Raw genomic sequence first — 25,378 nt, 5'->3', positions numbered from 1 at the left:
GAAAGTTTTCAGAATTATCTTTTAAATATGTCAAATTTGTTATTTTGCACTTAAAGGGTATCTGCACTCTTTTTTGGAAATGTTCCCTATCATTCACATTCCTTATGTAAGACAAGAACACGCATGTTTTTTTTAATGCATTCTAACTAAATACATGCAATCAAAAGTGAGCTTACAATGGAGCCTATATGAGTCGCTATGGTTTGCCTATAAAGCGCTTAGAAAAACATCCAAAAACACCTCCATTAAGGTTTTATATACACGCTGTAAGTATATATGTAATGTAGTCAAAGGCACATTCATAATAACATTTAATATTTTAGCCCTCGGCGGAGCATTAATTTAAAAAACAAATTTTCTTTCGACAACATCACTGAATATTACTCACTGCAGACTTCATGAGAGCCAACAAACATAATAAAACATCAATTACTGTACAATGTCTGCGCTCAGTGGGATGCCGACTGCTAGGATGTTGATATATTCCCGTTTGGATGACTCATTATATTTGTGAAGAAAAAAAGGGGGTGGAACTAAGTGTCTTTTTGTGTCTTTCTCGATATTTCTGGGTCTAAATTGGCTCTGAAAGTTGACCAGCTTGTCAGAATATGTCCTCCTCCTTCTACTATACAGGTGAGAGGCATGATTTCTGATCTAGAATAAACTTTTACCAGCTCCGAGGCGAGAAAGCAGCTCACCGGCCGATAATGTCAACGTAGCAGCAACAAGCTATATGTGTAACAATGCGGCACTATTAATAGTTTGTCTGTGTTAGCGCTTATAATAACAATATCACTAGTACTTGGTTCATATTGAAGTCACGAAATGTAAAAGAAGTATTGTTGGTGCTTTTTGGATGGTTATTTATTGGGTTTTATAGGTGGAATAGAGGAACTCTCATTGGCTCCATTGTAAGCAGACTTTTATTTACATTTGCTTACAAGTTAGAATGCATTAAAAAATACATCTTTTTTCTTGTCTCTAATAACGACAGCAAAATTTAAATTAAAAAAAAGTGCAGTTCCCCTTTGTAAACTAATTATTGAACAATTTATTTCACATGAATCCATTTTAGTACAAACCATGCGTCAAATTATTTTGATTTAAATTGTTTGATTAAAAAAGTTAGACAATCACATGAATAAAAAAGTGTGAAACAAATTTTGTAATCGGGGGTGTCCAAATAAAATTCTGCTTAGGGCCCCAATTTAGCCAAGAGCGGTCTTGCATGTTGCCAAAAGGGACAGCTTCAAGATTTTACAACATTCAGTAAGATGTGTACAGTAAATGTACAAAAATATCCATATTTACAGAGAGCAAATTACATTACAGACGATTTACACTGTATAAAAATCCAGAGCCAGGTAATTGGGCAAATATGGACTACAGTGGGCCAAAGGTAAGTAATTGAAATTAAAATGGTGATGTTATCCCCACTTCCTTATTATCCTTATCCACTGCCCCAGAGCTCACTTTTCTATCTGTAACCAGAATACTCGTCACACTCACTATTCACGTAAATATATACATAAAAACGTGTTCGAATACTTTGGATGTACAACACACCTAAATGAATATACTATCGTAGGTTATACCGGTACTTGTAGTTTTTTGTTAATTCATAATTTTTAGTGAGTAAAATGTTGTGTACTAGGGGAGTAGACCGCACAAACAACAAGGGCGTGGTAATAACTCTACATTTATTTATATACATACAAATAAACATGCTCCACTTTTATATATATATATATATATATATATAAAAAAATAATAATATAATAAACCAAGGGAAATGGAGTGTGACAAAAAAATCCAAGAGTGTGTGAGTGTAAGACTGTGTGTAGATTAGCTGTTGAGTGTTACCGTAATGTTGAGCAAGAGGCAAGTCCAAAAGGCGCAGGGCAGGCTCATAGATCCGTGAGAAGCAGGAAGTTGGGGGGCTATAGAGAGGTGTCGAAGGTCCGTGTCCAAGCGGGAGGTCGAAATCCAAGCGACAGTCAGGGAAGCACAAGGAACGCAGGGGAAAATGAGACACACAGCTCGTCACGTGGAACGAAGGCAGCCTGCTGGAAGGACGACAAGGAAGACACGGGACCAATCAAACACGACGGGAGAGAAAACCCAGAGAGAGAGCAAGGTTGCATAGAGCTTGATGATCGCTTACGGTACGCGAACAGATGGTTACATTCTGGCACGCAATGCAGGTCTGCACTGGCTTAAGAGGCCCAGTAAGCTCATCAATCACAGGTGCGCTGAGTGCCGATTGATTGCAGCTGCTTACTGCCGCGGGAGTGACGCGTGCAGGAGATGAGCGGCTGTGGGCGTGTCCCGAGGTGCGCTACGCGGGGCTCATAGATGAATGCGCATTGGCATGCACCCGGGCTGTGACATAAAATTATGTAATAGGCTTTCAATATACCTTCTGATTCAAATTGTACCGCTTTTGTTGCCTTGGTTCCGATGCCAGTTTGGGCAAACCACCTAAGCTGAGAAAGCCACAGACAGTCACATGCTTTTGATGTGCTTGGACTACATTACGACAGTCAAAATCAGGGTAAAATAACAACGGCATATGTTTATTGGAAGACTATGAAGCAATATTAAAAATTAGGTTACTGACAAATAAGGCGAAATTTATAAACACAAAAGTTTTTACCTTTCAATTTACAAGGAATCGCTCTGGAAGTAGCGCACTGAGGGGCGGGGCAAAACATTTACACTATGATTGGGCAGCCAAAATTGGACATTTGATAGGCGTTTGGAAAGTTAGACCATGTTGTGTGATTGGCCACAGAAAAATGGGCTCGGTCCCATGTGCGTAGGGGCGGGACAAAAAAGTTCATATTAACGCTGTGATTGGGCGGCCAAAAGATGGTGCTGGGGCGAATTCCAAATGGCTCCTTTGGAGAAGGTATGAAGGAGGGCAAGATTGTCAAATAAATACTGTAACTCCGCAAAGCCTCCACGGCAAGAAAAGTCGGGTTTGCATAATAGGGCCCTAAAAATGCTGGGGTAGCTGAACTGGGAATAAACAGATTCCCCCCCAGCCCTGATGTCGCGCCGTCCCTGGACGTCAGCACATCTTGGTGGGTAGAAATGTATAAACAGAAGTATTTTAACACTAAAACTTGTTTTTTATCCACAGTGGAATTCATACGGAGTAAAATATGTGTGAGTATAGTTAACTACAATGTGATAACTACATCACATCAACAACATGGGTCTTAATACTTTAGTGATGTAAGAATTAAACCTCCATTTACAACAATTGACACAACGTCATAAACCAGAAATTGAAAGTAATCGCATGAATTAACATTACCAACATCAGCTTCTGCTTGGGACAATTTGCATGTATGGAAAAATTGACAATAAAGAAGTGTTGGCTCCGTTGTTAGCATGTAGCATTATCTTCCTCTACTTCACTACGCAAGCTGAAATGACCACAGTCGCCTCCCAGTCAAATATAAAGATTGACCTTATGAACTTCACATAGAGAGAAATGAAAGAAACACAATTTTGGTAGATATCAGATTAATTTATTGCAGGTGTAAACATATGTATGTGGTTTCTTGTAAGATTTGTGATGTTTTCCTTCTGTTTTGTGTGGGCAGAAACCAGGGAAGTGGTGCGCCATGCACGTCCACATTGCCTGGCAGATATATCACCATCAACAAAAAGTCAAGGTGTGAACTCTTTGGACTTTTCATCTGGAATGTTTCTGAATCCAAGAAACACAATCTAGAAAGTTCTACACTGCAAAAAGTCAGTGTTCAAAAACAAGAAAAAAAATACAAAAGTTAGGGGCATTTTACTTGAACTAAGCATAATTATCTGCCAATAGAACAAGAAAATTTGGCTTGTCAAGACTTTCCTAAACAAGTAAAATTAGCTAACCTCAATGAACCCATTAATACCTTAAAATAAGTAGTTTCTCACTAATAACAAGTGCACTTTTCTTGATAGAAAAAACAAATATGAGACATTTTTTCTCAATACGTTGAAAAATATTCTTAAATTAAGTAAATGCTAGTGCCATTATCTTGACATAATGACATGCGCTCGGCATTACATTTCTTGCATTTTCTCATCGATAACATGACATCATTGCGCCAAGTGCGTGCTCTTCCAGTCAATTAGTGCGCAAGGAATATATATATATATATATATATATATATATATATATATTTACAGCCCGGCGCCCGACCAAATGTTTTTTTATTGTAATTTTGAAGAATTTATCTGAATGTGCATGAACTATTTCTGTTCAAAATTGTTTGAAATGTCACATGTTAAATGTTTAAATGTTAACTGTCAGTTTGCTGTACTATGCCAACTGTACTACTATATGAGTGTGTATGTTCTATTGTTTCATTGAAAATAAAACAGCAAAGTCCATTTGGCAGTCATCTGTTTTAATTATGAGACACAATTGTGTCAAAGTCCAGATTTTTTAGTTCATGCTTGAAATAAGATATTATTACTTTAAAAAAGCAGTTTTATACTTGTAAGTGTTGATGACACAGCTTTGCAACAGTTGATATTCTAGTTTCAAGCATGTTTTACTCAATATAGGTCATAAAATCTCAGCAACGAGCTGTAATATCTTACTGAGATAATTTAGGACCAAAACACTTAAAACAAGTAAAACACTCTAACATAAAATCTGCTTAGTGAGAAGAAGTATCTTATAAGACACAAAATAAGCAAATATCACCCTTATTTAAGATATTCAATCTTACTTAGATTTCAGTTTTTGCAGTGTAGGGATGTCTACTGTTAACGTACCGTATGTGGGAATCGATACCGGCACTGTACCATTTGTCGGTACTTTTGTGTGTGTTCATTTGTTATTGAATATCAATTTCTTTAAAATATAATATCTTCTTTTTTAACATTTTAACAATAAGCTAAAAAAAAAAAGTGATGTGATGTCCAGTTGTTATATCTTGATATTATTTTACACTTCTCAGTCTCATTCATAGTATTTATTATAATAAACTTTGCATGGAGTTCCTATTCCAAGACGGTGGATGCCAAACTGTCTTGGGAGGCGGAAGGGTCTCAGTCACAGTCAGTAGTTCTAAGTACAGTCTATCTTACAGTGTAATTCCTACACTAGCTGACATTCACAAACAGACCCCGCCCCTCGGCTCTACATGACAGCTCTGCTCGGATGAAAGAGAAACCCTCCAACTCAAATCAGAGTCCATTAAATATATTTATGGAGCCATGTTTGTATTAACACCATCACGTTTGATTGAAGCGGCATGGTTTTGGAGTAACCGTGGCAGCTTCACCGCCGCTCATGAATGAACAGCTGTTTAACAAGACACTAACATTTCCCAAAGAATCAGCGCCAGAGTAGTTCTTATACAAAAGTCGCCATGATGGTCAGTCCAACACAAACGCATTAGACAAAACAGCAGCCAGCAGGAAGCATACATGTGCAATAAAGGTATCGAAATATGGCACCGTTTTATTTTACGTAAGTGGATAGCTGGTAGTACCGATGGAATGTGGTCGACTCCTCTAAAAGTACCGAATTTGGAACCCACTACTAGAAAGCTCTGTATTTTTAATAAGTGATACAACACCCATGTCCTAGCAGTGTTCCCACAGAATGGATCAGTGCTTTTGGATTGGATTCATGACACATAATGGCACCATTGTCTTTTTTGCGTAATTGTTGTGTGTACCATGGAAATACTCATTGACGGCACCTCATGCTCCAACCCATTTTACTAGTAGTTGAACATGCAGCACATCTCTAATCGGTTCCATCTTTTATGGGCAACAGACGCACAATCTTGACAACAGAACCTAGTACGTTTTAATAGTAGTAGGAGTAGTTTGTTTTTCATTTATAGGAGATACCGTATATTACCAAACAGTAGCCCGGGCGTTTATTTCACAAAATGGGGTCAGACCCCGGGCGGCTATTAGGACATAGGCGGTTATTTGCACAAGGCTTTTATTTATTTTTGCACCAGCCTGCTCCAGGCCATTATTTGGTTACAATGGTTACTGTCCAGTATTTTTTTTTCGTACAAAAAACTTTAAATGTAAAAGCTATTGTAAACATACAAACAAAAAAACAAGAGATCAACATGAGGTAGGCTATCAAAAGACAAGAGATCAACAAGGCCTCAACATGGCAGTAGTGCAACAATTGTCAAATAGAATACCAATACTAAAAATAAATAAACTTTTTGAATAAATCAGCCTGCAGGGAAAAATAAAATTATGGTACCAAGTACTCAAGTATAAAACCCACCATCAAAACAGAACAATAATACGGTCACTTAAATAAAATAAAGGCTGCAGTACTCCAAGATTTAAAAATAAAGCAGCATACGTGATGTATCCACTGACACAAACTAGCATCAAGCTCGTTGCTCACTTTCTGCCTACCTCCACCAGATAAGCGAGCCCGTTTTCCATCGATTGCCGACTGAGATAGTAGTTCTCCCTTTTTTTGTTTCCATTCTCGTACACGTTTTGGGTCAACGTTAAACTGCCTGGCCGCTGCCAAACCAGAATTCTGCTCCGCATACTTCACAACCGCTAGCTTGAACTTTAAGTCAAACTTTCTGTTTTTCTTCCCCCTTAAAGTATTCCCGTCCATCAGTTGTGGTGTACCGGTATCCTGTTCATTTAACTCACTGCTACTGTTGCATGCCATGTTGAAACTTTTCCTCTTGTGTTTGTTGTTTTTGTTGAGTGTGTGTTACGCTATATGCGGTGACCCATTGCAATATGTTGATTACCCAGAATCCCCACGTAACGTCTGCTGTTACCGTAATTACCAGAATTACTGCACCTTTGCTTTTCCTTTTAGCTTATAAATTGGGTTTAATAAAATCAATATGATTTTAATCTAAATTATGCAAATAACAGCCCATGGGCGGCTATTTGGACATGGGCGGTTATTAGGAAGAGGCGGTTAATTCACAAAATGGGGTCAGACCCCGGGCGGCTATTAGGACATGGGCGGTTATTTGCACAAGGGCGTTTATTTGGTAATAAAAACATTAACGCCATTAAAAAAAACCACTAGCAGACACAACTGATTCATCAGCTTCAAAGACAGAATTGCTGGACAGATATGTCGAATATTGGTATTTCTAATTAGCTAAATATAGGCACATAAACAATGGCCTCAAAACAGGTTCAGGTTTGCTAGATCCCATTGTGGGGGCTGAATGATTACATTTGCACCTCCTCCTATTGTGTTCTGAAAATCAGCATATGTTCTGCATGAGGACAAACAGGCTAAATGGATTGAACTATTTTCATCATTTAAGAGACAGAATCCTCTGCGCACAAGTTCAGTAGATCAACTTTGTGTGCTATCAAGTTAGCACATGTTTAATACACGCAAACCTTTCGTTGACCAGGTCCAATGAGTTTGTGAGTACAGACAAATACATAAAACCTACAAAAAAACATGGAAGCCAAATATTTGCGTGGTGATCTAAATGTAAATATTGCGAGCCACCACAAATAAAGGAACGTAAGTGAAACACTGCACACTTGCAACACCTCTCTCTATGTGTACTACGGCACTATTGCAAAACTACAAACACAGTTATAAAGTCAATAAAGTGTAAATAAAAATAGGTATGATGCTCTGTGATTAAAGTGTGGTTGTTAGTTAAAGAGATTTTACACGTTTCTCTCTTTGCTTTGGTGTCTTCCAGCAGCAGATGCAGGTCGACCCTCACAAGTTAGACTTTGGCCTCAAGCCCGAGTTCCTGAGTCGACCTTCAGGCCCGAGCCTCTTTGGTGCCATCCATCACCCCAACGACTTGGCTCGGCCTGCAACACTTTTCTCGGCCGCAGGTGAGAATGTTATTTGGTTAGGAAACCGCAGCTAGAATAATTGTGATATTTCAAACAAGCATGACACTGAAATCACTTGGAATTTAGTCATAAGCCGATATTATTATAACCTTAGTAAGGAAGCAAATATATCATGTTGTTAATGGAAAATATCACACGTGCTAATCGTTTAAAAGTAGCGCAGTGTGGTGAAATAAGAAAATCTGGTTTTCATAATCAAACGTCACAAAAGCCATCTTTTAATGAAGAAAGGATGGAGTGTTGTAAACTGCATCTGAACCGCCAATACCACTTTTTCAATCCTGATACCGATATTGGAGCTTTAAACATTGGCTGATTCTAATATTGATTTATACAATATCAGCAGGAATCCTACATTTTATTATTAGTAGTGTGAAATGTTAGAAAAGGTTTTACCAAGTGAAATTACTCAAACAGAGAACAAAGTCAGGTATGAAAAACACTAACCTAATTATTACTGATCTTCTTAGTTTTTTTGGTGACACCTAGTGGCCACCATGATTCATAATGTTACGCTCTTGACGCGCTAAGTTCAATGATGCAGACACGTTTGTTACTGGATACTTTATAATACACTTCTGCCTTGGATATTTTGTATGTGTGAGAAATAAACAACTTGAATTATTTGATACTTGTTTATATTGGCAGATGTGCTGTTTTAGACTGCAATATTGTTCAATGAAGGACGCTTACCGTATTTTTCGGACTATAAGTCGCTTCGGAGTATAAGTCGCATCGGCCGAAAATGCATAATAAAGAAGAAAAAAAAACATATATAAGTCGCACTGGAGTATAAGTTGCATTTTTTGGGGAAATGTATTTGATAAAAGCCAACACCAAGAATAGACATTTGAAAGGCAATTTAAAATAAATAAAGAATAGTGAACAACAGGCTGAATAAGTGTACGTTATATGACGCATAAATAACCAACTGAGAACTTGCCTGGTATGTTAACGTATCATATTATGGTAAGAGTCATTCAAATAACTATAACATATAGAACATGCTATACGTTTACCAAACAATCTGTCACTCCTAATCGCTAAATCCGATTAAATCTTGTACGTCTAGTCTCTTACGTGAATGAGCTAAATAATATTATTTGATATTTTACGGTAATGTGTTAATAATTTCACAAATAAGTCACTCCTGAGTATAAGTCGGCCAAACTATGAAAAAAACTGCGACTTATAGTCCGAAAAATACGGTACTTGTTCTTATTCTTTCTGAGCTCACTATGTTCACTGCTCGCTGTACATATCCTACGAAGTCAGACCTACACTGTTACAATGTCCATTTCTCAGATGATAAACTTTTATGATGACTGAAATATGCTGATAGCAACCTAACCTAACACCCTCCCCCCCCTCCACATCCCACCCCCCGGATTGTAAATAATTCAAGTCCAAGTGGAGGCCTTGTAAATAAGACCGCCCACAAAACGGAGGAAGAGACAGTCAGAAAGCGGCTTGAAGATGGTCATACAGAAATCTATGCAACATTTTGACCAAAGAGCCACCATTACATGTTATGTAGACCACAAGGAAGTGTTTTAAATGTAGAAAAAAAACATAATGACCCTTTATTATTTTTTATCTACACATTAAACTTTAATATTACAAAAAGTTACAACTTTGTCCAACTTCACTTTACGTTAAAAAAAATATTGGGATATACATATATCGTATATCGATATTCAGACTAACTATATCCATATCGCCCAGCTCTACACTCGTGTAAGCGACAGTGTTAGTTAGCCCAGTTTAGCGATGTTCTCTGTGTTTAATTGAGCATTACAGTTGGCCTTATGATGGCATTGTGTCTATATGTATGCGTGCACATGTGTACTTTGTTTGAGTGTTAATAATGAAATTGTGATATTTAAGACATTTCATAATGCTCCTAAATTTTTTCTGTTCTACTGAATTTTTTTGCTCCCAGTGGAAAAGCTAAGCTTACAGCCTGGTTAAAATGTACTTAAATATTCATATTTTTGACTAAGTCAGACTAAGTCAAACATTAAACAGCAAGGAAGCGTAATGCGTGTACCATTTGTTCAACTTTAGTTGTTCTTTAACAAATGTTTAGATTTTCGTATTTTACATATATTATTTAAATTAAATGCGGGAGAAAAATGAATATCATGCATAGTAGCATAATTTTTGCAAATCCATTTGATACAACGACTTTAGCGGGAAGTAGTTTGATGTGGATTTGAGTTTACAGAGAAACAAATGTAGAAAAAGGACTAGGAAAATTAAGAATATGCACAATGGCAAGTCTGGAGGCTTTTATTGACATAATTACACTATTGTTGACGTAATGACACGTTCAAATAGCAGCAATACGCATGCCAAAATATGAATACATACTTTAAAGCAACTGGGTCTGTCAAAAATATTAGATTACAAATGACTTCCAGGTGAACGCAGCCATCAGACAGACATTGAGTTTATAAGCTTGTCTGGAGATGTTTTTTCGTCTTTGTTTAAAAAATTAAATTGGAAAAAGTAACAGTTATTTTTCTAGTGTTGGTTTCAAATGGACTGTGATGAGGTGGCGACTTGTCCAGGGTGTACCCCGCCTTTCGCCCGATTGTAGCTGAGATAGGCTCCAGCGACCCCCCCGCGACCCCAAAAGGGACAAGCGGTAGAAAATGGATGGATGGATGGGTTTGAAATGTAAAGACAAATGAATGACTGATTAACCGTTATATGCATTGCATATAACCGTTATATACGTTTTAATATATTTTGAAAAACTGGGAAAGAGTGAAGCCGCAAAATTTGAAGTGCTAAGTGGCGAGGGATGACTGACTCCCTGCATTTAAATCTTAAGCTGCTGGGTATCGTTTGTTGAGTTTTCTTGACATTGGCATGTAAGAATTTGATGTAAGAATCGTGTTTCGAAACTGCAGTAAGACGGCAATAGAAAAGTTTACTTTTTTCAGGGAGCCAAAGACCCCTATCATAATCAACAGCTCTGTCATGTATTAAGCACAGTTTCATAATGGATTGTGTTATATTCATCCAATTATATCCACTACATTACCTAAAAGTTTGCTAATAACCACCACTTGATATTTATGAAGTACTTTATTGGAAGGCACTTTGTATAGTTCCCCTCTAAGGTCTGATATAATTTTTAAAGACTGTAAAATGATCAGGATAGGACCCCTTTAAACTGCACTTGACACCATACCTTCATTTGCATATTGTTCACACACTCTGGCTGGCTCGCCACCAAGAACCAAGTGAAGTCGACACATTCACACGCTGAATTCATCATCAGGATCCTTGCATTATTCACTAAAATGTTGTGGAAAATGTTTAGAAAAAGTTAATTTCTTTCTTTCCCTGTGCAGGTCCAACACATCCCTCCGTAGGTCCTTTTGGGCACCCGCCCCACCACCTTGGAAACTTTCTCACCCCAGCATCTCACTTGGGTAAGACGTGGAGTTATAGCATTTCTGTGACAGTCACGCTAACTTGTTTGATGTCCTTTCAGAACCTTTCAGTCGGTCGCCTTCCTTCGGAGGACTCGGATCGCTCAGTTCTTCAGCGTTCGGAGGACTTGGGAACCCATCACTAAGTGAGTTTTAGCCTCGTGAATTTTCCTCGCTGCTACTAGAATGTTAAATGCTGACTCAAAGGTATGAGATACGCATTTAACTTGTGTCCTGCTGTGCGTTTCCGTGTGTTGAATCCCTGGCAGCGGTCAATTCCATGTTTGGCCATAAAGATGGCCCCAACACGCAGCAGCACTTTGGCAGCAGTACCACTAGTAACCACCAGGAGCCCTGGAACCGCCTGCATCGCACGCCGCCGTCGTTTCCCACGCCCCCGCCTTGGCTGAAACCCGCAGACTCTGAGAGAAGCGCCTCGGTCAGCTCGCACGAGAGGGACAGAGATTCTGATAAACGAGACTCGATGGGTGGTAAAGATGACAAAGACAGGTGAGTTTAAGGCATGTGAAATGTCCGTGGAAAAATGGGGAAATCAGATATTTTAAAGATTATTTAAATATCACTTCGGCATTTTTTAAATGAAATATCAATAAAAAATACTATAAAAGCAAAAATGTTTAAACGCAGGTTTAAATGCTTCTCTTGCCTAAACGCCACACTGAGTTGCAGGACAGGGTGATGATCAGTAGCACCGAAACAAGCTCGCTAGTTAGTTAACCATCTAGCTTGCCTAATTGCTGTCGCCTCTGTTTGCTCTCAAAGCCACAACATTGACTGCTTTCTACTTTGCTGCTAATCATATTTGGATGATTACAATCCGAACACTGATAGTTCTGAACCACTTATAGTTCTAGAGTATTTATTAATTGCCAGCGAGAATGTATGTTTTTGACAGAGGTAACAACATCGGGAGTATACTACCCGAGGGGGCGTGGCTACAGGATAGAGTTGCCAAATGGGAAACATGTACTAAGTTCTTTGCATGCATGTTATATAATTTTACAATACATTTTTAATGAGCTCCTCTCTGAGCTGCCACCTTACCGTGGTAGAGGAGTTTGCGTGTCCCAATGATCCTAAGAGCTATGTTGTCCGGGGGCTTTATGCCCCCTGGTAGGGTCTCCCAAGACAAATTGGTCCTAGGTGAGGGATCAGACAAAGAGCAGCTCGAAGACCTCAATGAGAAATAAAAACTATGGACCCAGATTTCCCTCGCCCGGACGCGGGTCACCGGGGCCCCCCTCTGGAGCCAGGCCCGGAGGTGGGGCACGATGGCGAGCGCCTGGTGGCCGGGCCTGTCCCCATGGGGCCCGGCCGGGCACAGCCAAAAGAGGCAACGTGGGTTCCCCCTCCAATGGGCTCACCACCCATAGCAGGGGTCATAGAGGTCGGGCGCGATGCGAGCTGGGCGGCAGCCGAAGGCAGGGCTCTTGGCGGTCCGATCCTCGGCTACAGAAGCTAGCTCTTGGGACGTGGAACGTCACCTCGCTGGGGGGGAAGGAGCCTGAGCTAGTGCGCGAGGTGGAGAAGTTCCGACTAGACATAGTCGGACTCACTTCGACGCACAGCAAGGGCTCTGGAACCAGTTCTCTCGAGAGGGGCTGGACTCTCTTCTACTCTGGCGTTGCCGGCAGTGAGAGGCGACGGGCTGGGGTGGAAATTCTTGTTTCCCCCCGGCTCAGAGCCTGCATGTTGGAGTTCTACCCGGTGGACGAGAGGGTAGCTTCCCTCCGCCTTCGGGTGGGGGAACGGGTCCTGACTGTGGTTTGCGCTTACGCGCCAAACCGCAGCTCAGAGTACCCACCCTTTTTGGGTTCACTCGAGGGAGTACTTGAGAGTGCTCCCCCGGGTGATTCCCTCGTTCTACTGGGGGACTTCAACACTCATGTTGGTAGCGACAGTGAAACCTGGAGAGGCGTGATTGGGAAGAATGGCTGCCCGGATCTGAACCCGAGCGGTGTTTTGTTATTGGACTTTTGTGCCCGTCACAGATTGTCCATAACGAACACCATGTTCAAACATAATGGTGTCCATATGTGCACTTGGTACCAGGACACCCTAGGCCGCAGTTCCATGATCGACTTTGTAGTTGTGTCGTCGGATTTGCGGCCTCATGTTTTGGACACTCGGGTGAAGAGAGGGGCGGAGCTTTCTACCGATCACCACCTGGTGGTGAGTTGGCTGCGATGGTGGGGGAGGATGCCGGACAGACCTGGCAGGCCCAAACGCATTGTGAGGGTTTGCTGGGAACGTCTGGCAGAGTCTCCTGTCAGAGAGAGTTTCAATTCCCACCTCCGGAAGAACTTTGAACATGTCACGAGGGAGGTGCTGGACATTGAGTCCGAATGGACCATGTTCCGCACCTCTATTGTCGAGGCGGCTGATTGGAGCTGTGGCCGCAAGGTAGTTGGTGCCTGTCGTGGCGGTAATCCTAAAACCCGTTGGTGGACACCGGCGGTGAGGGATGCCGTCAAGCTGAAGAAGGAGTCCTATCGGGTTCTTTTGGCTCATAGGACTCCTGAGGCAGCGGACAGGTACCGACAGGCCAAGCGGTTTGCGACTTCGGCGGTCGCGGAGGCAAAAACTCGGACATGGGAGGAGTTCGGGGAAGCCATGGAAAACGACTTCCGGACGGCTTCGAAGCGATTCTGGACCACCATCCGCCGCCTCAGGAAGGGGAAGCAGTGCACTATCAACACCGTGTATGGTGAGGATGGTGTTCTGCTGACCTCGACTGCGGATATTGTGGATCGGTGGAGGGAATACTTCGAAGACTTCCTCAATCCCACCAACACGTCTTCCTATGAGGAATCAGTGCTTGGGGAATCTGTGGTGGGCTCTCCTATTTCTGGGGCTGAGGTTGCTGAGGTAGTTAAAAAGCTCCTCGGTGGCAAGGCCCCGGGGGTGGATGAGATCCGCCCGGAGTTCCTTACGGCTCTGGATGCTGTGGGGCTGTCTTGGTTGACAAGACTCTGCAGCATAGCGTGGACATCGGGGGCGGTACCTCTGGATTGACAGACCGGGGTGGTGGTTCCTCTCTTTAAGAAGGGGAACCGGAGGGTGTGTTCTAACTATCGTGGGATCACACTCCTCAGCCTTCCCGGTAAGGTCTATTCAGGTGTGCCGGAGAGGAGGCTACGCCGGATAGTCGAACCTCAGATTCAGGAGGAACAGTGTGGTTTTCGTCCTGGTCGTGGAACTGTGGACCAGCTCTATACTCTCGGCAGGGTCCTTGAGGGTGCATGGGAGTTTGCCCAACCAGTCTACATGTGTTTTGTGGACTTGGAGAAGGCATTCGACCGTGTCCCTCGGGAAGTCCTGTGGGGAGTGCTCAGAGAGTATGGGGTATCGGACTGTCTGATTGTGGCGGTCCGCTCCCTGTATGATCAGTGCCAGAGTTTGGTCCGCATTGCCGGCAGTAAGTCGGACACGTTTCCAGTGAGGGAAACGTGTAAGCTGGACGAAGTGGCTGGGGAGAGGGAAGTCTGGGCTTCCCTGCTTAAGCTGCTGCCCCCGCGACCCGACCTCGGATAAGCGGAAGAAGATGGATGGATGGATGGATGGATGGATGGATGGATGGATGAATATTGAAGATCTTTGCTCCTTCTCAACTCTGTGGTAATGTTATTTTCATAAAATACAACCAATAGTACATTAATGTTAAATCTTACTTGTGAAAAGTAATCCCCCGATTCCTATTTTCAACAGTCCGCTCATTTGAGCAGGAAAACGCTGAACACAGCCCGGCATCTTTGTTTTCTACCTGTCAACTGTCAGTTTAGGCTGCTCGCCGGCTCCTCATCACCACTTCAAGATGCAATTTGCTCGCGTCACAGCAACCAATACTGCGTCTACTTATAAGATGTCTATGGTTATAACATCATTTCAAACACAGCAATATGTTGTGTCCACTGCAGTTTGCTACCTTATTCATACTTTTTGTCAAGTGATTTTTTTTAAGCAGGGTTGCATGAGGTACCTATACGTAACGTTACGTTAGTCAATGTATCACACACAGTAACATAGCGTTAGATGGCGGTCAGCAGCACCGCGTATTTTAGCCACCTACAAAAAGACAAACATAGTCAAATAAAGGTCAGTTAAAATGTATACTATATTAAGAATATGTGTACATATTGCATAGGGCCCTGACATCTAAAAAGTACAACTCTGTTCATTGTTATGTTCGTGTATTTGTTATGTTTTTCATGTGTACGCACACATAAACACACATACAGTATGAGATGAGATCAATGAGATAAGGTAAGAGATTCCCGGGCGCGGCGCCGCTGCTGCCCACTGCTCCCCAAGGGGATGGGACAAATGCAGAGGACAAATTTCACCACATCTAGTGTGTGTGTGACAATCATTGGTACTTTAATCTTAAAAAACAGAATAGAAACTGCTGTGGAACTAGCTACAATGCAATATGCCATGGAAATACAATGTTAACACTTTTGTACAAATAAGTACAGTTGCACTTGTTTTTGCAAATGTGTTTATTCTGTAAAGGAATGAGTTAAATGTTTAAAATTGTTTAAACTATTAAAATGACTGATTAATAGTGCTATTATGAATTGAATGTCAGTACTATTTTTTTTCCTGCTATTTCAAATGCACTTGTTTTCATAAATAAATACAGCGGTTTAAAAGCATACACAATCTGTGTAAAAATATTAGTCTGTGGTTAAAAGGACTTGAAAGGACTCGAAACTCAAAATGCAGGACTTGTGACTTGACTTGAGACTTTCCAGTCTTGACTTTGGACTTGACTCGGGACTTGTCTGTCTTGACTCGGGACTTGACGCGAGACTTGAGGGCAAAGACTTGAGACTTACTTGTGACTTGCAAAGCAATGACTTGGTCCCACCTCTGCTAGTTTGTCTGACTTCATTGTTCAATATAGTGTGTGACCTGACAATAATGAGGCAGTTGTTTAGTTTACTGTCCATACTGTCCATACTGTTGGCATTAGCCAACATTAAATAGCTACCATTTGGATAAAATTGATGAGTCTCTTGTACGGAAAACAGAATTTTTTTTCAAATCGATAACGTCCTATTTCTCAAGACAAATTACTTATTTATATCTATTATATATGTATTTATTATTTTGTTAATGTAGATTTAAGTGTTGTTTTTGCAAATCTTTATTTGGGGCAGCTTCTTTAGCAGCAGGCAACTTTGTACATTTTCAAAACACCATTGTACAGTATTTATGCTGGCATTTCAGGTGGCTGATAAGGTTTGAAGCGCAATGTTTTTTTCCTTTCTCACAGAATGGTTGCAGAACAGTTTGAGTAAATAGCACACAAAAGTCTTTCTCTGAAACAGTGTAGAAGACCCACACGCTCAACGTGTGGGATTGTTTACAATAAGCTCAGGGAAGTTTACTACAACCTACAAAGGACAAGAAAAGGAGCACTTGATTTGTTCACCCCAACGCACAGATAGTCTGGCCTCATTGGAGTATTTATTTTTTTATGTTATCGGATACATCAATCATCATAATTCCTAATACAACAACTAGCTGGCTGGCACTTGCAACTTTCTTTAGACCCATGGTGGATTATTTTGAAGTCATACTCAATAGTTGAAAAGCATTCATAGAGCACAGACCTTCTGTGTCACTAAATACTGACATCTGATGGACATTAAAAATCCCTACAGCCAACCTATGGACCGACTCAACTGACACTGATTTTATGACCTAGGATATACAATAATATAAACCAAGTCATTGTATTTCATTTAGGATTATTTCATATCTTCATTTAAATAAAAATATATTTTAATCTTTTTTAGATACAGTCAATAAAAAATCAATCAATCAATCAATGTTTATTTATATAGCCCTAAATCACAAGTGTCTCAAAGGGCTGTACAAGCCACAACGAGATCCTCGGTACAGAGCCCACATACATGTATCATAACATGTATCATGAACATGTATCATAACATGGAAATGTAAGGGAACGTGTTGTGAATGAGGATGCTTGTGGACTGGGATTTTTTATTTTTTACACATTTTTATTTAAAAAAACCCGTTTTTCCAACGTATTCAATTTTAGACGATTTCTTTCATTGATTGATTAAAACTTTTTTTAGTAGATTGCACAGTGAAGTACATATTCCGTACAATAGACCACTAAATGGTAACACCCGAATAAGTTTCTCAACTTGTTTAAGTCGGGGTCCACTTAAATTGATTCATGATACAGATATACACTACCGTTCAAAAGTTTGGGGTCACCCAAACAATTTTGTGGAATAGCCTTCATTTCTAAGAACAAGAATAGACTGTCGAGTTTCAGGTGAATGTTCTATTTTTCTGGCCATTTTGAGCGTTTAATTGACCCCACAAATGTGATGCTCCAGAAACTCAATCTGCTCAAAGGAAGGTCAGTTTTGTAGCTTCTGTAACGAGCTAAACCGTTTTCAGATGTGTGAACATGATTGCACAAGGGTTTTCTAATCATCAACTAGCCTTCTGAGCCAATGAGCAAACACATTGTACCATTAGAACACTGGAGTGATAGTTGCTGGAAATGGGCCTCTATACACCTATGTAGATATTGCACCAAAAACCAGACATTTGCAGTTAGAATAGTCATTTACCACATTAGCAATGTATAGAGTGTATTTCTTTAAAGTTAAGACTAGTTTAAAGTTTTATTCATTGAAAAGTACAGTGCTTTTCCTTAAAAAATATTGACATTTCAATGTGACCCCAAACTTTTGAATGATAGTGTATACTATGATCATAATACAGTCATCACACAAGTTAATCATCAGAGTATATACATTGAATTATTTACATTATTTACAATCCGGGGTGTGGGATATAGAAGGGGGGGGGGCGTTAGGTTTGGTTGTTATCAACACTTCAGTCGTCTCTTCTTAGTTATTATTTCTCCGGCTGTAGAAAAGACCCGCTCACAGGGCACAGAGGAGGCGGGAGTGCGACACGGTTCGCATATCGGTCACGTGACTAAAACAGCTCATGATCGGTCACGTGACTTTCTAAAAGCGGTACGCGCACCAACACAGGGTATTGCTCTATGAGCTCGACGCATGCGCCAATGCATCGGTGCTGCCGGACCCATCACTAACGATGACCTGGATGAATGAGAACATTCATAAACTCTTTTTTTCTTTTTTTTTCAGAGAATCAGTGGAGAAACGTCACCCAAGTCAACCCTCGCCAGTTCCAGTGAACCCCATCGGTCTTCTTGGTCACAGTCGTCCTCTCGAGCACAACAGGAACCAACTTCCTCCGTCCTCTGGAGACACTCAGAGGGACAAAGACAACAAGTCCAAAGAGAGGGAACACTCTGATCTTTGGAAAGACGGCTGCTCGGACGAGCACAAGACTAAAGACCACCCACCGGGCAATAAGGACACGCCCACTATTCACGATGGCAGAGAGCCAGAGGACGTGGTGTCCAACAGGGGAACGGCGTCACCTTACCTCAGATTGAGCGGTCTAGAACATTCTAATGGAGGTCTGAGAAGGGAGCTTCTGGACAAGAAAGGTGAACTTCCCTTCGAGCAGCAGAAGAAGAGCAGTGAGGTGAAAGTGAAGGAGGAGAGAAAAGAGGACCAAGATGGCGCAGGTGAGAAGCCAAGCGAGCACACGATGGTGCCCTCCGCGCCAAACCTCCACCCGCCGTCCCCCATGCCTTTGCCCATGAGCCTGGCAGGAGTCCATCCGATCAACAACCTCAGCAGCCTTGAGAGAAGTCGAGTGGTGGCACCTTTCTTAGGCATCAGTCCAATCCCTGGAGCGGAACGTTTCCCTTACCCCGCCTTCCACTGGGACCCCATGAGGGACTCCATGAGAGACCCCTACAGAGGACTGGACATTCACAGGCGGGACCCCCTGGCAAGGGATCTGTTGCTAAGGAACGAACATCACCGACTGGCTGCTCCACGTCTTTACGAGGCCGAGCGCGCCTACAGAGACCGCGAGCCTCACGACTTCAATCGCATTCATCCGCTGGCCTTGGAGCACAGGAGGGAACACGAGCGCGCTCAGTTGGAGGAACGCGAGCGTCTGCTGAGAGACGACTACGAGCACGGGCGCCTGCATCCCACAATGCACCACCCGGCCCTCGACGGACACCACCTCCCCCACCACGCCCAGGGACTCATGGCGCCAGGACTCCCGGGCATGCACTACTCCAGAGTCAGCCCCTCGGCCGCTGCCCACCATAACATTCTCAACAAAACTCCGCCCACCGCCTCTTTGAGCGCTCCGCCCCCTCTCATTCCCACGCTCGGCGGCAGGCCGGGCTCGCCCAGACGAACTACTGCCTTGGTGGGCGACATCAGAGACAGAGCGCCGCACAAAGACATCGAAGCGCGATGAGCGCCGCCCTCATTCAGCACTTAGTGAGGAATGTAACATAACTGTGAATACGTGCCGTGAGGACACACCCACAAGTCATTGTTTTATAAGAGCGTGTGTGTGTGTGTGTGTGTGTGTGTGAGTGTGTGTGTGTGTGTGTGTGTGTGTGTGTGTGTGTGTGTGTGTGTGTGTGTGTGTGTGTGTGTGTGTGTGTGTGTGTGTGTGTGTGTGTGTGTGTGTGTGTGTGTGTGTGTGTGTGTGTGTGTGCCTCCAGTCTTTCTATTGTAGAGCAAAGAGAAGCGAGACTGAACAATGGACAAATATTCTTTACACTGACAGACAAAACGTGTGAAGTCGCTGTGTTGGATCATGTTATACAGGATATGCAAATGACTTAAAGCTTTACGTTCAACATTGACATCATTGTTTAGTGATCAGAATGTGTTTTCTGCAGTTCTACTATGCAACAAGTCCGACCCCCTCAACACTTCACCACGACTAGGAATTAACAACAAAGTGTTTTCTCTCCACGACTTTACACTTCAACAAGCTTCGAACACAAAGTACTACCTCGGTTTTTGTTCGTAAATCATTCCAAAAAGTCAGACTTCAATAATGTTTCTTTTGTCAAAGTGCTGACACTCGCAACTTTCTACGGCCCCACTTTGGCTATTTTGCAGTCGTACTTAATTAACAAAAACCAAAAAGCCCACCGTGCCTGAAAGATCCTTCACTTAAAGGGACTGTTTGCAACATTTACACACATGCCGAAAGGGTGCCAACCTCCCAATGTGTTTTAAGCGTTATAAACGTCTCCTGGGACGTAATGATGTAACTACGTACACATGCACACGCATTAGCTTTGGGTGTTGTTAGCTTATAATATCAATTTGGATAGTTAGTGAATGGTAAATGGGTTATACTTGTATAGCGCTTTTCTAACTTCAAGGTACTCAAAGCGCTTTGACACTATTTCCACATTCACCCATTCACACACACGTTCACACTATGATGGCGGGAGCTGCCATGCAAGGCCCTAACCACGACACATCAGGAGCAAGGGTGAAGTGTCTTGCTCAAGGACACAACGGATGTGACTAGGTTGGTAGAAGCTGGGGATTGAACCAGGAACCCTCAGGTTGCTGGCACGGCCACTCTCCCAACCGCGCCACGCCGTCCCCAAATGTATATTCTATTATATCAACAACATGACTAAAAATTGTTTAGTTCAGTTTATTTCAAACATGATCGTTGCTTGTCTTGAACTGCTTTTGTATGTCTGCACACTAAACATCAATCTATTTATCCGGGGCCGATAAAAAAATTGTATTACGTAAATTTAATATTTGTGAAAAATATAGAGTTTTAAGAGAAATGTATTCTGTTGAACCACAAATTGTAACATAAGCTAGCCAATGGTTATATTGTTTTTGCTTTGAATTTTTTTTTACTGTGAGCAAGTTGCAAACAGCCCCTTTAACACTTGGAGTTACGCAGTGCACTTGAACGCAGCGCAGGGAGCAAAGTGCTTGATTCATCCTGTTTGCACATGAAGAAAGGATACACACATCATTAGTGTGCACTCTATGAGCAAATAAACTACATACACACATAATGAAGATTATTAAAGGATTCCTATAGCGACCCGACTAAAATGATTACAGATTAAATCTAAAATGTTGGATAGATTGTCCAATACAAGCCGTCCTGTGGTGTGTTTACTTGTGCAAAGCTGGACAGTCAGTAACATATAAATGTCCTCCAATAAGCACACAAGGTTGGTCTTTTCCTGTAGTTTTTGTCAAGTCATTTACATGAAAAGCTATAGGCCACTAGAAGCACGCAGCTACACAACACCTAAGCATATGATGGCATAAAAGCTCGGCATACATAAAAAGTGTCTTTCATTAAACAATATTGCAGTCTGAAACTGCACATTTCTCAATATAAACAAGTATCAAATAATAATGGACGCGTACTACTTGCACATATTAACCCGAAGTAGAAACTTATTAGAAAGTATCCAGTAACAAACGTGTCGCAACGTGACTGCGACATGAGCTATAATATTGTGGCCACTAGATGTCGCCAAAAAACAGCATAAGTCCATTCAGGATGGTTAATAATGGTTCTTCATACCTACTATTGTTCTCTGTTTGACTGATTTCACTTGATCAAACCTTTTCTGGCATTACACACTACAAAATAAAAGTATGTATGATCCTTACTGATATGGTATCAATATTGGTATTGGCCAATACTCAAGACTATAATATTGGAAAAAGTTGGATCAAGTTGTCCAGAGACTGGACTGGGTCAAACAACTACAGTTCACTTCATGTTTTACCATACCATAACTAAGAAGGTCTTCAAAAACCGAGGTGCTACTGTACGAGCTTTTGATAATGCATATATTAACGATAGTGTAAAACACTTGGTAGGACAATCTTTATTGTATTTAAAGACATTTTAGTCTGGTTGTGGGGAGAATGCGTCATTTGTTCAAAAAGTAAATTTTGAAAGTAGATAGTTTAATCGAAGCGCAACAAAATTCAAGGACAAACAAACCTCAACCATGTTTAGTTTAAAAGAAGCAAATTAATTTTCATTTATATTAATAGTCTGCTGAAGTGTTAGTTTTACTTTCATTTCACATTCACAGAGCTGCATAGCCAACATATCCTGCAAAGAGATTTGCTCTTAGTACTGTACAGTAAAAAATAAAAAAAAATACGAAAAAAAAACAATTTCTAAATCATGTACAAAAGTATCAAAATATGAAGCGACTGAATCTTCAGCATGCCCTCGTAGGAACTTGTAAATTATTATTGTTATGTAAATTGTGCCATGTTATTAAAAAAATGTGTATCGATTTTGTCTTTGATTGTTCTGTCCTTCACATGATGGGTTCTCAAGGAAGAATGTGATTCTTTCAATTTGATTCTTAAGATGATGATTGAAGCCACAATATATATATATTTTTGGTATATACTGAACAGTTAGTTACGATAAAACAAGCTCTTCTTGGATTTGCTGACTGACATATGACATAAATGTGCAGAGATGGCCTTAAAAAAATGGATTCTTGAAAACTGAGTCGATTCAGAATCGTAATTGGGAGTATTCTTCTAGCACAGCAAATAAAAAGTATTTTGTAAGATTGTTAGAGAAAGTGAATTTGAAGGTTGGTCTCCAAACTCGAGAGTTCGCATGGCTTTTCTGGAAAAGCATATTTAAAAAAAAAAAAAAAGGTACAGTCCACATTTGAGTAAAATCTTGGATCCATGAGTGTTTTTTTAGTCTTGGTCCATGAACACTGCTTTAGTTCAAGACTACAAGAAGGCACAGTCGTCACAGCATGCTTCAAATATTTCGGCTTCACCACGTCGCAGATACAAATATATATTTTTTAAGCATATTTTTGGATTAGATGAATTAGTGTGTTATTATAAGGGGTCCTGTTATGCAAAACCTTGTATTACTGTTGGTACCTGATTTTGTGTATTTGGGAAAGGGACAAGCGGCCATTTTTATTCAGTCGTAGTCCGAAGTTGTAGTCAATAAGTTCCTTATTTTTCCTCTCTATTGTTGCGGGGCAGACTGGCTCGTACGTGCACATGCATGCTGCGTTGTTGCCATTTGTAATACAAATGAGCGTATAGTTCTAACTTACATCTCTCAGTGGACTCCATGTGGAACCGCTACAATCTACAAGTTGACTGACGGGCTGGAGACGCAGTCCAAACGGTTTTGGCACGTAAATTTAAAGAAGAGACAGTCAGAAAGCGGCTTGAAGATGGTCTTTAAGACATAATCTTTGCAACATTTTGACCAAAGAACTACCATTACATGTTATGTAGACCACAAGGAAGTGTTTTACATGTAGAAAAAAAATCATAATATGACCCCTTTAAATGAAGTTATATTTATGTCTTATATGTATTACAGTGAAGTATTTGTCTTGTTCTCCACTGTATTGCAGCGATTGATAAAGGTGTTCACCAAGCAGGCCTTCTTTTTCCAAGTTACATTTTTGGCATGGCATTTTTGGTTGAAGAGTTATCCTTGAAACAAAAGTTTTATTGCTCTAATCCAGGGATTCTGAAACGGTGGGCTTCTTGTAGTGCAGGGGTCAGCAACTTGCGGCTCTCGAGCTAAGCTCTTTAGTGCCGCACTAATGGCTTACTGGAGCATTTTTTTAAAAGATTAAAAATGGAAAAAGATTGGGGGGAAAATATTTTTTTTGTTTTAGTATGTTTTTTGTTTGAGGACAAACATGACACAAACCTTCCCAATTGTTAGAAAGCCCACACTACAAAAACTGAAATCTAAGTAAGATGAAATATCTCAAATAAGGGTGATATCTGCTTATTTTCTGTCTGATAAGATAATTCTTCTCACTAAGCAGATTTTATGTTAAAGTGTTTTACTTGTTTTAAGTGTTTTGGTCCTAAATGATCTCAGTAAGATATTACAGCTTGTTGCTGAGATTGTATGACCTATATTGAGTAAAACATGCTTGAAACTAGAATATCAACTGTTGCAAAGCTGTGTCATCAACACTCACAAGTATAAAACTTTTTTAAAGTAATAATTTCTTACTTCAAGCATGAAAAAAAAAAATCATGATGCCGAGCGCATGTCATTATGTCAAGATAAATAAGAAAATGTTTCAACATATTGAGCAAAAAGGTCTCTTTTTTTTCTACCAAGAAAAGTGCACTTGTTATTTGTGAGAAAATACTTATTTTAAGGTATTTTGGGGTTAATTGAGGTTAGTTAAATTTACTTGTTTTTGGAAAGTCTTGACAAGCCGAATTTTCTTGTTCTATTGGCAGATAATTTTGCTTAGTTCAAATAAAATACCCCTTTTTTTCTTGTTTTTGAACACTGACTTTTTGCAGTGCACTGTTTAATATCTGTGTTGGCCCTGCGATGAGGTGGCGACTTGTCCAGGGTGTACACCGCCTTCCGCCCGATTGTAGCTGAGATAGGCTCCAGCACCCCCCGCGACCCCGAAGGGAATAAGCGGTAGAAAATGGATGGATGGATGTTTAATATGTTTGTGTGTATGCTTCACTGATGACAGTATTTTGTGAACATCGTTTTCTCCAGTGACGTGCAGTCAGGGGAGGCAGGTGAGGCGGGGCCTCACGTGCCATCATGGAAAGAAAAAAAATGTAAAAAGAAAAAAAAATAATTAAATTGTTATATGTATCCAGTGATTATACTATAAAGTTATTTTCCATTTAACTTCACCAGTTTTAGATTATTTTTATTCAAAATCGCTGAATTTTCACATTTGCCGTTCAAATACTGAGAAGAGACTTGCGGTGAGTCACCAGCCAGTTGAGGCACGTCACTCAGTTGAGCCTCACCATGGATTGCGCAATGACTCGGCTAACTGCTGGCCTGCTGTGCAGTGAGACCGTATTGCTGTATGAACTATATTATACATTTCCATAGTTTAGTTAGCTGAGGTATATAATGTACAGTGTATTTTGTCAACAACTGTATGTGTGTAAGTATTTCTTGTGCTGAGCAATCATAAAACGGCTGCAAAAGACACACTGTGTGAGGCTCGCAGTAATCCCACCTCCTGGTGGTAGAGGGCGGTAGTGATCCCAGAGATCATTCTTGCGACAACTCGGCTGCAGAAGAAGTGACAACAAGCAGCAACAGTTAGCAGCGATCGT

General features: G+C 40.9%; 1 protein-coding gene across 4 annotated transcripts in view; it reads left to right on the top strand.

Annotated features, from left to right (window-relative positions):
* LOC133650788 (autism susceptibility gene 2 protein-like) overlaps nucleotides 1-23,080 on the top strand; it is a 686,155-nt gene extending 663,075 nt beyond the window's left edge. For 2 of the 4 annotated variants that reach the window (XM_062048435.1, XM_062048438.1), the window contains 6 exons: nucleotides 3,615-3,686; nucleotides 7,704-7,845; nucleotides 11,232-11,312; nucleotides 11,375-11,458; nucleotides 11,570-11,822; nucleotides 18,500-23,079. In XM_062048435.1, coding sequence (XP_061904419.1) covers nucleotides 3,615-3,686; nucleotides 7,704-7,845; nucleotides 11,232-11,312; nucleotides 11,375-11,458; nucleotides 11,570-11,822; nucleotides 18,500-19,703 — 1,836 coding nt within the window. In that variant the 3' untranslated portion in view covers nucleotides 19,704-23,079. Of the gene's footprint in view, nucleotides 1-3,614; nucleotides 3,687-7,703; nucleotides 7,846-11,231; nucleotides 11,313-11,374; nucleotides 11,459-11,569; nucleotides 11,823-18,499 lie in introns of all 4 variants that reach the window. The other 2 variants (XM_062048437.1, XM_062048436.1) reach the window with 2 other exon arrangements.
* The last annotated feature ends 2,298 nt before the right edge of the window (nucleotides 23,081-25,378 follow it).

This window comes from Entelurus aequoreus, linkage group LG05 (assembly GCF_033978785.1).
Source record: "Entelurus aequoreus isolate RoL-2023_Sb linkage group LG05, RoL_Eaeq_v1.1, whole genome shotgun sequence".
Lineage (NCBI taxonomy): Eukaryota > Metazoa > Chordata > Actinopteri > Syngnathiformes > Syngnathidae > Entelurus > Entelurus aequoreus.
The sequence above is the reverse complement of the archived record's forward strand: the minus strand, read 5'-3'. Positions and strand labels throughout refer to the sequence as shown.